Source organism: Copadichromis virginalis, linkage group LG7, assembly GCF_057382275.1.
Source record: "Copadichromis virginalis isolate Kocher_CV1m ecotype Utaka linkage group LG7, C_Virginalis_male_GT1.1, whole genome shotgun sequence".
Lineage (NCBI taxonomy): Eukaryota > Metazoa > Chordata > Actinopteri > Cichliformes > Cichlidae > Copadichromis > Copadichromis virginalis.
The window spans coordinates 42,682,636-42,695,604 of record NC_140624.1 but is presented as its reverse complement, the minus strand read 5'-3'; the positions used below and the strand labels follow the sequence as shown (position 1 = coordinate 42,695,604).

Sequence of the window (12,969 nt, the reverse complement as noted above, 5' to 3'; positions counted from 1 at the left end):
TTCAGTATGCAAGATGGATGTAAGAGTGGAAGGTGTGCTGACATGTTATTTGGACTATGGCCATTCTGGTGTGTCATTTCTGAGCCTCAGTTGGGTGGAGTTGAAACCTGTCTTTTCTGACAACCTCATCTCATCTGTAAATACTCATCCCACTGATGCACGGTTTCATGGAATTAATGAGGCAGCTTCATGTGCTGATGCATGTGAAAGGAGAGCTCCCTTCAAATTGCTTTCCTTTATTGCCTCCCCCCCGTTTGTCCTCCCTCCCCCAGAAATCACATTAGCCAAACCAATCTCATTTACAACATGCCATTTCTTAATTCAGCCCCCTGCTCCGACCCTATAGGAGATGCTTTGTTTTTTACGTCAAAGAGTGGATGAATTTCAGGAAAAATAGAATATTATAGTAAGAAAGAAAGAACACAGAGCACATCGACACTGTAGTGGAGTGTAATTCATCAACTACAACGTATTGATTAACTGATCATTTACTCTGAAATGCAGAGCATATTGTAAAAGTTAAGTTTGGCCAACCGCCCCCTGTAAATGCAGGTATCAGCATAAACAGACAAATCAACTTGTTGTTCAAGTTCATTTTGCACCAGCTAGAAACTGATGTGGAAAATAAGGAAAATGCAGTGCATTTATTCTGTGAAATTGGAGTTTGAGATGTGATCAATGCAGCATACAGAATGCTGCATGAAATTAGTTGATTATTGGTCCTTTTGTAGTTCTCTGTCAGTGCTACATCTGCTTGCAAGTTTGTGGTAATTACTGTGCTGTGGCTAAGGTGACAACTTGGATACAGGGGGGCAGACAGCAATCAGCTGTCTCCTCCTAGTTATTGCCTGCGCCTTCCACACCAGCGGCCTTTATCTTTGCTCGTCAGAGGCAGCGACCAACACAAGGCCAGTTATTACCGCAGCAGCGACCATGATAAGATCAAAGGAGACTGGTTGAACATGGAAGATGTAATGACTGTTCTCTTCTAAGCACTGCTTCACAGAATGTCATGTCATCTCCCCCCGTTAACGTTCATGTTTTTTTCTTCCTTTACAAGTCTTTCAAAGATGCAGAATGAGGACAGTCTTCAATTATTTTGATGTAGGGGGAAAATTACCCAGCGCTGAAATTTTAGTGAATGAAAATGTTCCTTTTCACTTTCACTTTTTTTTCTTTTTGTTTTCCGGTGTTTTACTTTAGAGCAGCTTTCACGTGCCATCTATCTTCCTCTTCTGCTTCCTTTTCTACTTGATACATACGGCTACATTTGTGCCAAAGGTTTGAAAAAGAGCGGGTTGGCATGTTGTAAAAGAACTGGAAGTAACTTCATGTGACAGACGAAAATGCAGAAAGCAGCTGCTGACATACTGGAAGAAGGGGAGGTCATGGTTTCTCACTATCTCAGTATCCTCCCACAGACTGTGACCATGAGTAATGGAAGCGATTGCAGGGGGGAAAAGGGTGGGACGCAGGTAGAAGTGGCATGAAAGCGGTAGATACTGGAGAGGGAAAAAAATGGACACAATTTGTCTGAAATGGTGCTTGGTGCCAAGTTGTTGCCCTTATTTTTGTTTGCAAAACAAGACTTGCCATACAAGATACTACAGTGTGTTTGCTAATTCTGTTTAACTTTTGCAGAATTTAATTTAAACTCACTAACCCTGACTCCTTAGTTCAGCTAGCATGCCATCTGTCATCCTGGTGTTACGACTGCTAATAGAATAAATCTGACTTGTAAACTTTTTCAAGCATAGACCATCCAGCAGCATTCGACGGTTCTTAAGTGTTGTGCTTAACCTTTACAGTCTCTAATGTTTCAGCTGCTGATTCTTCTCATTTTTTTCCGTTTTCCTTCTTCCTAATTGACTGTTAGTGGGAGTTGCCACATTTTCTTCCACACACACACACACACACACACACACACACACACACACACACCACCACCATTCTGGGATAGGCTCCATCCATTCCTTGTCATGCTCATGGATGGATGGACTTTTGACCAGTATATTTCTGTGTTTCAGGGTCAAGCTGAAAGATGGAGTGGCATTCTTGGGAGCTAGAGCCAGTAACCCAGTTATGTGGACGGTGAGTCAGGATGTCAGAAGTGAAGGTCACAGAGTTGTCACCCTGCACTGCCACAGGAAGGAGAACAGCTTCAGTCAAAGGTCCGTCTGACTCCCTCCTTCTACTGAATTAATGAGTGTGTGACTGAAATAATAACCTTACATCCCTGCTGAACAACCAAACAGCAGCACCCCGCTTGGTTTCTCAGGTGCTGAAAGAGCGATTGCAAAAAAAAGAGTATGAAGGAGAACATTATTAAACATCAATCTTTTTTTTAGCACTGCCATTCATGCAGGTTCTCAGCTAGTCCCAAGTGTAGTCAATAAAATGAATTGTTTGAGGAACATAAAGTCTAAGGTATGCTTGGACTTAAAGGATAATTTTGGTAATATCTGATATTTTTCTTTCTGTCTACATACCATTAGATACTTAAAAGGATATCTGAACATGTAGCATTGTAATTGCACATTAAAGTCATTCATCAAAATACATATACTTTGCCTGCAAATGCAACAAAAGCAAATGTTACACTTAAGTTTATTTTCAGCATGTTTTGCATAGGTACAATTTCTTTTAGAGGGGTTCAGGTACTGAGCACTTCGAAAAACCTCAGCCGACCCTAAATTTAGTATTGGACTTAAACACACATACATAGTCACACTGAGCATCTCGGCACACTACGCCTTCTGTGTACGCACAGCTTATTGAAATCCACTGTTACATAATGCATGATGCATTAAGTATCAGTCAAACATGAACAGTCCTGCTATGGGAAACCAAATGCACAGCTGAAAACGGTGAACAACAAATATGGTTTTCCAGTTAACATCTTGTACTATCGCAAACTTTCAAGTCTTATAAAATTAATTGAATGTCAAGTATACATACATTACATTAAGCAAGTTATTTAGACTTTGTTTTACTGCAGACACCTCTCGAGATTTCACGTTGTTGCAGTTTGGTACTGATACTTGATCCTTTGCAGCTTCTATCCAAAAATGTCTATAGCATGGTGTGATACTCTAATTACAAGCAGAGACAACTAGTGTTACATATAAAGAGGATTCAAGAAATATCAAAGAGCTGTTAGTATAAAAATCTGATTTCCAAGACAATAAGATAAACTGACACAGATGTGTAAGTATTATTGGACGTGTTAAAAACATTTTGAGATTGTGAAACCTTCATGTGCTGGTAACTAGTAATTATGCTACACTTAAGTGGTTATCAGGTAAAATGTATATAAATATTATATACTTTATATGCTGAAATCTAGCAAACCTCTAATTTACAACTATACAATGCAATTACTTAAAAGTATTTACAAGAACAAACTTAGTTAAAGTCATTATGTGTCAAAAGGATTTAAAGCACTGCATGTAGGTGATTGTTGCTCAGAGGTGGCTGTTTTCAATCAGTGAGTGATAACTGTGTGCGTGTCTCTGTGCGTGGCAGTCTACAGTACTTGACATTCACTTCTGCAGCTAAATGGCTTTAGGAAAAGACAAAGTAGCTCCACACAGGAAGTGACACACCCCACTGGCTGGATTGTTATTTCCTCCTGGGTGTCAAGGTGACGGCAGTGATGAAAGACAAGTCATCTATCATTTACATGTTTCTCTTTCACAGCCCTGCTGAGGGGAAGATACAGTGAATTATACAGGACCGCTCATATCAAGGTCATACATGTTGACTGCGTACTATACCTTGCAATTCACCACTCAGCAAAAGACTGCCTTGAAGTATTGAAATGACCACGAACCTGGGCTTTCAAGTTTTGTGGGTTATTCATCAAATTGAGTAATGTGGAAAATCTGTAACTTATTTAGTGTTCTGTTATTTACTACACCTGTGCATGAAATGACCATAACTGTAATTAAGAATCTCTTTCAGGGTTGTAAACTGGTAGACGGCAGCTGTCATGTTTTTTGTTTTTTTTCTATTTTATTGAAAAGATAAAAATATGTGGAATACATAAAAAATAAAGGTATGTAAATAACATAAAATACACAAATCACAGTATGCTTCGTCTCCTGAGCAGGGGGATCCTATTGTCCACTGTCTCCCAGAGGTTTTTCAAATAAACTTCACTGGTCAGAGTCCCAGCTGGTGGGCTGAGACTCTATAACAAAAGAAAAAACAATCTAGAATAATTTTCACTTAAATACGTGTATAATCCTTTAACTCTCGTACTTGCTTTTGACATACTTTTTTCGTACTCATCAGTAGTATGTTCATAGTCAGGGAGACATTTTATTTGACTGCATTGACTAAAAGATATTGGTCAGATGTCCATCAACCTACTTTGCTGAGCATTAAAACAGAATCAGTAGGAGAGCTTCAAAGATGTATACCCCGAGGATGATGGCGGGGCAGTTCGACCTCAGTAGAGAGTTTGTGTGGTTTTGTCACTTCATCTGCCCACTTTCATTGGAGGCCACGAAGCAACACCACATTGCCTCCAGCAGTGTTCCCTGTCTTTTCTTGTACACATTTAGCTTTATTCTTTCCTGCTGTTATAATCTGTGTCATTGCATACTACTGTCAGTAAAAGTTTTAAACATTTGGTGCCTAAAGGAGCAACTTTAATCCACCAGTTGATTAAAGTTGGAAAGTGCAGATCTTGCCACAATATTTATTTTGTGCCAAAGCCAATGTAATACCAATGTCAGTGCACAGGGGAGGTGAGTCCAAGCGAGGTGAAGAAGAGAGTGCAGGCAGGGTGGAGTGGGTGGAGACGAGTGTCAGGGGAGATTTGTGACAGAAGGATGGCAGTGAAAGGAAATGTTTACAAGATGGCTGTAAGACCTACTATGATGTATAGTTTGGAGGCAGTGGCACTAAAAAGAAGACATGAGGCTGAGCTGGAAGTGGCAGATAAAGATTTTCACTGGGAGTGACCAAGATGGACAGGATTAGAAATGAGTATATCAGAGGGACAAATCAGGTTGAGCAGTTTGGAGGCAAAGTTAGAGAGGCAAAGCTGAGATGGTCTGAAAACATGCGGAGGTGAAATAGTGGATATGCTAGACAAAGGATGTTGTTATGTAGCTTCCAGGTAGGAGGAAAGACCACAGAGCAGACTCATGGATGTAGTGAAGGAGGACATGCAGAGGGCAGGTGTGACAGAAGAGGATGCATGTGATAGGGTGAGATGTAGGCAGACCCCTAAAGAGACCAGCGGAAACAAGAAGATTTAATGTAATATAAAACCTTACAAAAGTTATAATAGCAAACATAGATTTTAGGGAATTTAGATGAAAGCATTTTTCCCTCTTAGGTAATGAAAACTGACAACATAGCCACAAAAGGGGAAGAGAGAAATCTCTGCAGCGCCATGATCTATTAAAGTCAAAGGTGGACTTGGAAGCTATTTCGAGAAGGCACAGATAATCGTGATAAATAGAGATTACAGAAATAAGCAGTAACTGTTAATGTGTCTACCTTAAATAAGTAGGGTAGTATCATGAGTTCTCAGGTCCAGTACATTTTAACTCACCATGACAAAATTTAGACTTCAGACTAAAAAAATCACATTTTAATCACACGTTCATACATTGTTCTGCAGGGCGTCATAAATGTCTCTTCCAGTTTTTTCCATCACTGTCCATAGGACCAGAGTCCAAATGTATGTAGCATAGGCATTCAAACATACTAGTTGATTTTGTTTGTCGATGAGGCTTTCAGCTATCTCCAAAGCTGCAGGCCTCGTCAGCACTCCTGTTTTATGGCCTCTACCAACCCCCATCACCTCACTTCAGGCCTTCGTCCTGTGGGGGATACTTATGACTCCTCCACTCTCCATCCTCTGCAGAAAAACCCTTCTGTGGAAAGAGTGTTGGATCCAGTTATCTTTACTGCTGTTATGATCCCACCTGTTGAGTCACCTCAGCAGTCTTGTAGAAGTGGTCATGGTGCAACACCATAGCTTCTGGTTCCTGTGCTTTTCACAGAATCATCAATCAATCAATCAATCAATCTTTATTTATAAAGCACTTTTCATACAAAAAACAATGTAGCACAAAGTGCTTTACATAGTTAAAAACAGCCCACCCCACCCTCCAACTCACTCCCCACACTCTCATTAACATAAATGATGTGAATACACACATAGAACAGGATACAATATAAATATAAATATAAATAGAGTAAGAAGATTAAAAAATGAATAAGAATAAAATCAATAAATATTAGGTAAAGTCTAAATTAATAATAGAATAACAGGATAGAATAAATAAGCATAAAATAAATAAACGCTAAGTAAAAGCTAAATTAAAAAGGTGGGTCTTGAGCCTGTTCTTAAAAACATGTACGTTCTCTGCGGCCCTGAGCTCCTCCGGCAGGCTGTTCCACAGACGAGGACCATACCACTGAAAAGCTGCCTCTCCGTGAGTATGTGTCCTGACTTTAGGGACAATCAAAAGGCCAGTACCAGAGGACCTCAGGGTCCGCGAGGGTTCGTATGGTAAAAGCAGATCTGAGAGATAAGAAGGCCCAAGACCATTAAGACATTTAAAAACCAATAAAAGAACTTTAAAATCGATCCTGAAACACACGGGGAGCCAATGCAGCGATTCTAAAACCGGTGTAATGTGGGCCCGCCCTCTGGTCTTCGTCAGCACACGAGCTGCCGAGTTTTGCAAAAGTTGTAAAGTTGAAATATTCTTCTTAGGAAGACCAGAGAGCAGGGCATTACAGTAATCAATGCGACTGGTAATAAAAGTATGCATCAGCATCTCCGTGTTGGCCCGAGAGAGAATAGGGCGGACTCTGGCTATATTTTTTAGATGATAAAATCCAATTTTGGTTACATGTTTAACATGTGGGATAAAACCAAGCTCAGAGTCAAAAATAACACCCAGAATCATGATGCCATCCTTGGACTCCTGCGCTGTCGATGGAGCTTGGCACGCTCCCCTAATCCTTCAGGTGCCCGTCTGTTGTCCACAATCTCCTCTGTTGGCCTCTGGAAAGCCCCCTTAGCACAGGTCTCATTCCAACGCAGCTTCGTGGTCCTTGCTGTGGCTCCGAAATCTGATCTCATGATGGGCCCCAAACAGCTCAACCTTCGACCTCAACCACTGCCTGGGCTGTCTGCTATGCCTGGAATGGTTCTTGTTTCTCACTGGGCCTCTGAAAATTTCTCAGGAGATTCCTTTCAGCAATACTCTGACTGCTGCACCTGTATTTCCTTGCTAGGAGGAAAAACCTTCTATTTGGAAAGCACGTCAACCATCATCAAACCACATTCTTTAGTTCAGTGAACTTCACTTATGGACCATCAAAGCCTCATCTGAACATGGATGCACCACTTGTATAGGTGTAATACCTGTAAATGAACTGTTAATCCCACAAATCACTGCAAAAATCATAGAAAACATAGTTTCATGTTAATTCTGGACCCCTCCTCTTGACGCATGGACACCCCCATGTGTCAACTCATCAAACCTAGATTCCTGTCTTAAAGAAAAAGGTCAGCTAGATCATGTCCCAGGCAACATCAGGGTGTCTCTGAGTTAACTGTACCTAACTTAAGCTCAGTCAGCAACAGTTTCCTATACAGTTATACATTTTTCTTTAAAGTACATCCAGCATATACAATGCTTTCTTTTGCTGTTTTAACAAGTGTACAAAATAACTTAGGTACTGTATATTAAGACTAAAACTTAATATCATATCTGCACTAATTGATATGACATAATTTGTGAACAACTAAACACTGTTGGCAAGATTTAACTATGAATAGAGTGAATTGAGTGTTCAATCAGTGACCATAAAATATATTACCTGATCTAATCACTAAAAGATAAATGCTGTGTCATCTGCCAGTTCTTTATTTGTGTGTTTTTACTGATAAGTTGGATAATAGCTATTTTTTTGGCTAAATTTATGCGTGCTGTTTTTCTCAATAGCCATTCTATCTGGAAGTGTAGTGCCAAATTTGGATGAACAGCGTTAAATAACAAACAGAGAGAAATTAAATGTCACTCAGTGTCTAGGTTAGAGCGAGGACAATGACAACGTCCTCGACATAATCAACATCAAAGATTACAATATTGCTTCTCAAAGATGGATGCACGCTGTCAAAGAACAAACTGAACAAGCTTCAGATAAAAACCTTATTCATGATCTTCTGGTATGAGAGGATTTTACAAGGTGGATTCCTTTAGTATGGTTTTACCCCTCAGTGTAAAAGTCTGATGTTGTCACTCTGCTGGTTGGACTGGTGGGGCTGGCAGGCTAGCGGGTGGCGTCGATACCCAACTTTGTGAACAACTCAAGAATGAAGCAATGTAGGAAATTGATACCACAGGTACATCTACTAAAAATCTCAGACGAGTTCAAATCTCTGTGACCTTCAACTCAAGGTCAAGATCAGAGGTCAATTTTTCTGCTTTCCAGAAAACTTGAAGTTGCTTTCCAAATATAAGAACCAAAGAATTAATTGGACTTAACTGCTATACATCAGGCACTGATTGTAAATGGCAATAGGCCATGACACACACAAAAAAGACTGATCCCTGTTTGAGGGATACACAACTATACGCTGTTTAAGTAATAGTGGATATATTGACACAAGGTGCACAAGGGTGGAAATTACATCTTCAGTGTTCGGCTCTCACATCTTTGGTTTATCCTGTGTGGCATCAGAGAGCATATGAGAGCTAATTAGTTACTTATTAAGTCTTTAGTTTAGGGCCACGGGTTAAACCTCATTGCACTCCTTGGGGTGTAGAACTAGGCTGCTTGACGTTTCCCAGGCTGTGTGGATGGATGTGTGTGTTTGTGGAGAGAGAAAATTAGGGAAAATGGGCTGGCACAGCAGGGTAAATCCAAAACTGTTTGTCTTTAGAATAGAGGCACTGATGTTGTTGGAGCAAACGGGATTACATTCATCGAAGTGTTGAAAGACATTGGCAGTCTGACCCTCTGAGACTTCCACTCTATCTTAAGCCCACTGTTTTTAGACTCCAGCACCTCAGCATCTTTCTGGGTTTTCTATGGTTTTAAACCTGGAGATTAAAAAAAAGTGTATTTAGTTGTGAATGACTTGTGCCTCATACTTGACTTACCTGTTTTCATGGTCTTCAGATTTCTGGAGGTTACCAGCCTTGAATGTCTCCTTAAACAATTCTTAAAGTTGCATTTATTCACGTTTCTCAGAAGAATGGTACAGGCATTAGGGCAATTCTGTTTTAGATTGTTGACACATTCTGCTATTAAAGCAGAGGAATGTTGTACTGTGTGGTTTAGGGGGTATAAACAAAACAACTGAATCAGATTATCTGGACAGATGAATTGGTCTTACTTAGATGTCTCTAAGTTAAAATCTCTATTTCTTGCTTACTGTTTTATTTTTAAGCTTGTACGGGTGACATCCCCACCCATTTATATCAACAGAAATGTACTCTCATCATCTGTTTCTTAGTTTTGTTTTTGTCTGAGAGCATAAATGAACGTCAATTTATTTCACAGAGTGAGTCAAGAGCAGCAGCATGTAACCACTACTTGGTACGGCAAAGAAAAACAGCTTCAAATGAATGCATTGCACAGACTTTTATCAAATCAATTGTGTTGGTGAAGTATATATACAGTACACACACACACGGTTTTTGTATTGTATAAAGAAAATGGGGGCATTTCTTCATCAGTGATTTCCATGACAGAATCATAGCTGTTTTTAACGCAGTGCCTCCTGGGGGCCCAACGATCACGGACATCTGGTATTAATTTTCAGCTTTGTTTGTTGCGCACAAAGATTTTTCTTGATTCTCTTTGGAATCTTATGATGATATTAATAGTGCATTTCATTATGTGCTATAGATGATATTTAAAGTCATCATAATTTTACATTGCAGAACAATTTCAGAATAATAAAGACTGAGTATGATACCTGCTCTTATTGGTCTGTTTTGTCTGTTTTTCTAGTGTCAGGCAAAAATTAAATGCAGAAAGTGAATCAACCTAAGTAAGACTATTCCCCTCTTAATGGATTTTTGATTAACTCTATCTGAGGTGAAATATTGTTTTTCCCTACTATGTTGTGTTTTCAGTAGCGCTGAAGTGTTCAGCTATGCAGGTTTGTAAAGATGGTGATCCAATCCACATGGAGATTTAAGTATTCTACAAGGTTTTCACAGTAGAACACAAAATGACCTTTTTTATGCTGTATTTCTTTCCCATTTAGGGGGTGGATGAATTAGTTTTATATGTGAAATGGCATCATTGGCAATGACCACAACAGAATGAGTGAATGTGAGTGCGATGGAGTGGGAAGATGTGCCAGCCAACATGTTACATAGGTCAGGAGGTCTTTTGTGCACCGCATGAGGGTGCAGAAAAAAACACTGCTTAAGTGCTGGATCTGTATCAAGAATGTGCCAGCTTTTTTTAATTTTTTTATTACATTTTCTGAAGCTTTTGAAACCGCTGAATATTGAAATGACAAACAAATAATTCTAAGTTCAGTTCCTTTTCAGTGGGTAGCAGCAAGGCATTCAGTTTGTGACAGGTAGGGAAAAAAGTAATGATGCACGTTTTTATTCAAGCCTGTGTATGTTCTTTTTGTCTGACGTGATTTTCCAGATGCTTGGTTTGGGTGAAGAAGTCCTCATTCAAACCTCAGATTTATCTAATTGAATGCAAAAGGATTTTTTCAGGGAAAATAAGTATTTAAGATTATGGAGGTTTCGTTAGTTTTACAAATATTTGAGATTATTTCATTTCAGATCATAAAGACAAAATATGTTTTAGAATTCACTAACGGACAAACAGTGCCACAGAACAATATACATAACATATCAAAAACTATGATTGTAAAATTAAAACAGTGACGTTTTATCAACTTGTCCACCTCTGCCTCCTCTTCACTAGGCCTGCAGCCAAGTCATCCTCTCTTATCCACCGTCCACACTGCTCCGCCTCAGTCTGCAGCCCTTCAGCTCCTCAGCTCTGCTCCTCAGGCCTGAAATCTGTCCGATTCGGTTGCTCTAGTTGGGATTTTAGTTTTTATTTCCTCAGATTAGTACTTTTCACACTGTTCTGCACAGCCAGCAACCTGCCAGGCTCTCTGCTCTGCTCTGACTTATGACCCGTTCAGTCCTACCTTTTAATTATTCATGTTTTAGTCTACTGCCTATTTCTCTATCAATCGTATCTAGCTACCTCTGGCTCCTGTCATATCAGCCTTCATATGAAAAAGCATGTCAACAATAAGAATGTTGACTGCGGCATTTTACATTGATTTCTATGGAAGTCAAACTGACATCCTTGATGGTGCTCAGCTTTCTTTTTTTTTTTCTCTCTTTATCCCACACACCCCCAAATTCACTGCGTGATAAACTCATTTCAGGAAAAGTCATGAAACATGAGATTATTGGATGTTATTGTAAGAGTTACTCAATTCTAAAATGAAAAGGGGTCAAAATGACCCCCTTGGTGGTTCTAGTACTATGGAATACCTGCAACATAGCCTATGATCCTTTCCAAATAAAGTACACATTATTTTGATAGCTGTCATTTGAGGTGTAGCAGACAAACTCACTGGTCTGGTGACTGAAAATTGGTTCTTATTAAAAGAAAAATCTCAAATTTTATCTTCCTTCAAAGGAAAAAAGATGACACAGGTTATTCAGAGTGCTGATAAATGAAGGTCATATTCGATAGGATGTCATATGATTGGGAGATGAAAACATCTCACTAATGCTGACTTCTACAGAAAGTTGGACTACAGACCAACTTCACAAGTCAGTGCTTTCACAGCAGGGTTAAAACCTTATTTGAATGAGGTTATTAATCTGAACATGCACACAAATGGAGTTCCTGACTAGTTTCAGTTTTTTGTTGTATTAATTTCTATAACCACAGGTAAAAACTGTACTATTGAACACTTCATCAGAGTCATGAAGTTAGCACAGGAAGTTGAAACCACACAGCACTTTTCAATGGATGTTGAATCCCTATATATTCAGGCAGGCACCCCTTTGAACGGTGCCTGCTAGCTGCCATATTCTTTTTAAATTGGACTCCAATGCTACAGTACACAGTTTTGTGTAATTACTTCTATTTTCTGTTATTATTGATGGGAATTCATTTTTTACCCAGTACGTGTTAAATTGCTGAAGGCATTTTACTTATTTTATACAGGATCAGATGCTTCGTTACAGGAATTCCATAATCTTATGAACTAGGAAAACATGTTCGGTTCACTGTTTCAACATTAATTTCATAGATTTACAGCTAATTAAAGAAAAAACTAAGGCTATTCTTTATAGTGTGAGCTCACAGAAACTTTATTATTCACAGTGAATTTTATCATCCCACTTCGCTTAAGAAATATTGTGTGTCCTATTTTAATAGAATTAAGTAGTTACGCAGTTCCAGTGATTACTCTTGTATCCAGAGAGAGAGAGGGAGAGGGAGAGAGAGAGAGAGAGAAATAATTTTTAAGACCTGTATAATTCAATATCAATCTAGTTGCCTTGCTAAAACCCACTCAAAATAATCTCACATTCCTGATATGTATCTAGCAAATAAGAAGTGTTTTTCTCAGCCTTCTTCTGCTTTTCTAAAAGGCCTTCTAACCTACTTAAGATGCTGTCTTCCCTCTCTATCGCCCTCACATTTCCTTCATTATGTTCAGCTCTGTTCCCTCTGAAAATTACCCTTGTGGTCTCGCGTGTCAATTCACCCACCCTCTTATGGGAAAAATACAACATTAAAAGGGTAATTTCATGTTCTACTGTCAGTGTCATAGGCGTGCTTAAATGTCCATGTGGACTGGTTAGACAAGGAGATCTTGAAAATCTCTCATAGCTGAACACTGCAGCACAATCAGAGACAAATTTAAATCTAACCCTGTGGCTATACATGTATTTCAAGGCATTATTTCCACTCTCA

The 12,969-nt window shown here is 39.3% G+C and overlaps 1 protein-coding gene across 1 annotated transcript in view; it reads left to right on the top strand.

Moving 5' to 3' along the window:
- The window catches only part of LOC146705698 (transmembrane protein 132C-like), a 196,710-nt gene that overhangs the window by 112,871 nt on the left and 70,870 nt on the right, over positions 1–12,969 (top strand). The window contains exon 4 of the mRNA XM_085463479.1: positions 2,028–2,171. Coding sequence (XP_085319605.1) covers positions 2,028–2,171 — 144 coding nt within the window. The remainder of the gene's footprint in view (positions 1–2,027; positions 2,172–12,969) is intronic.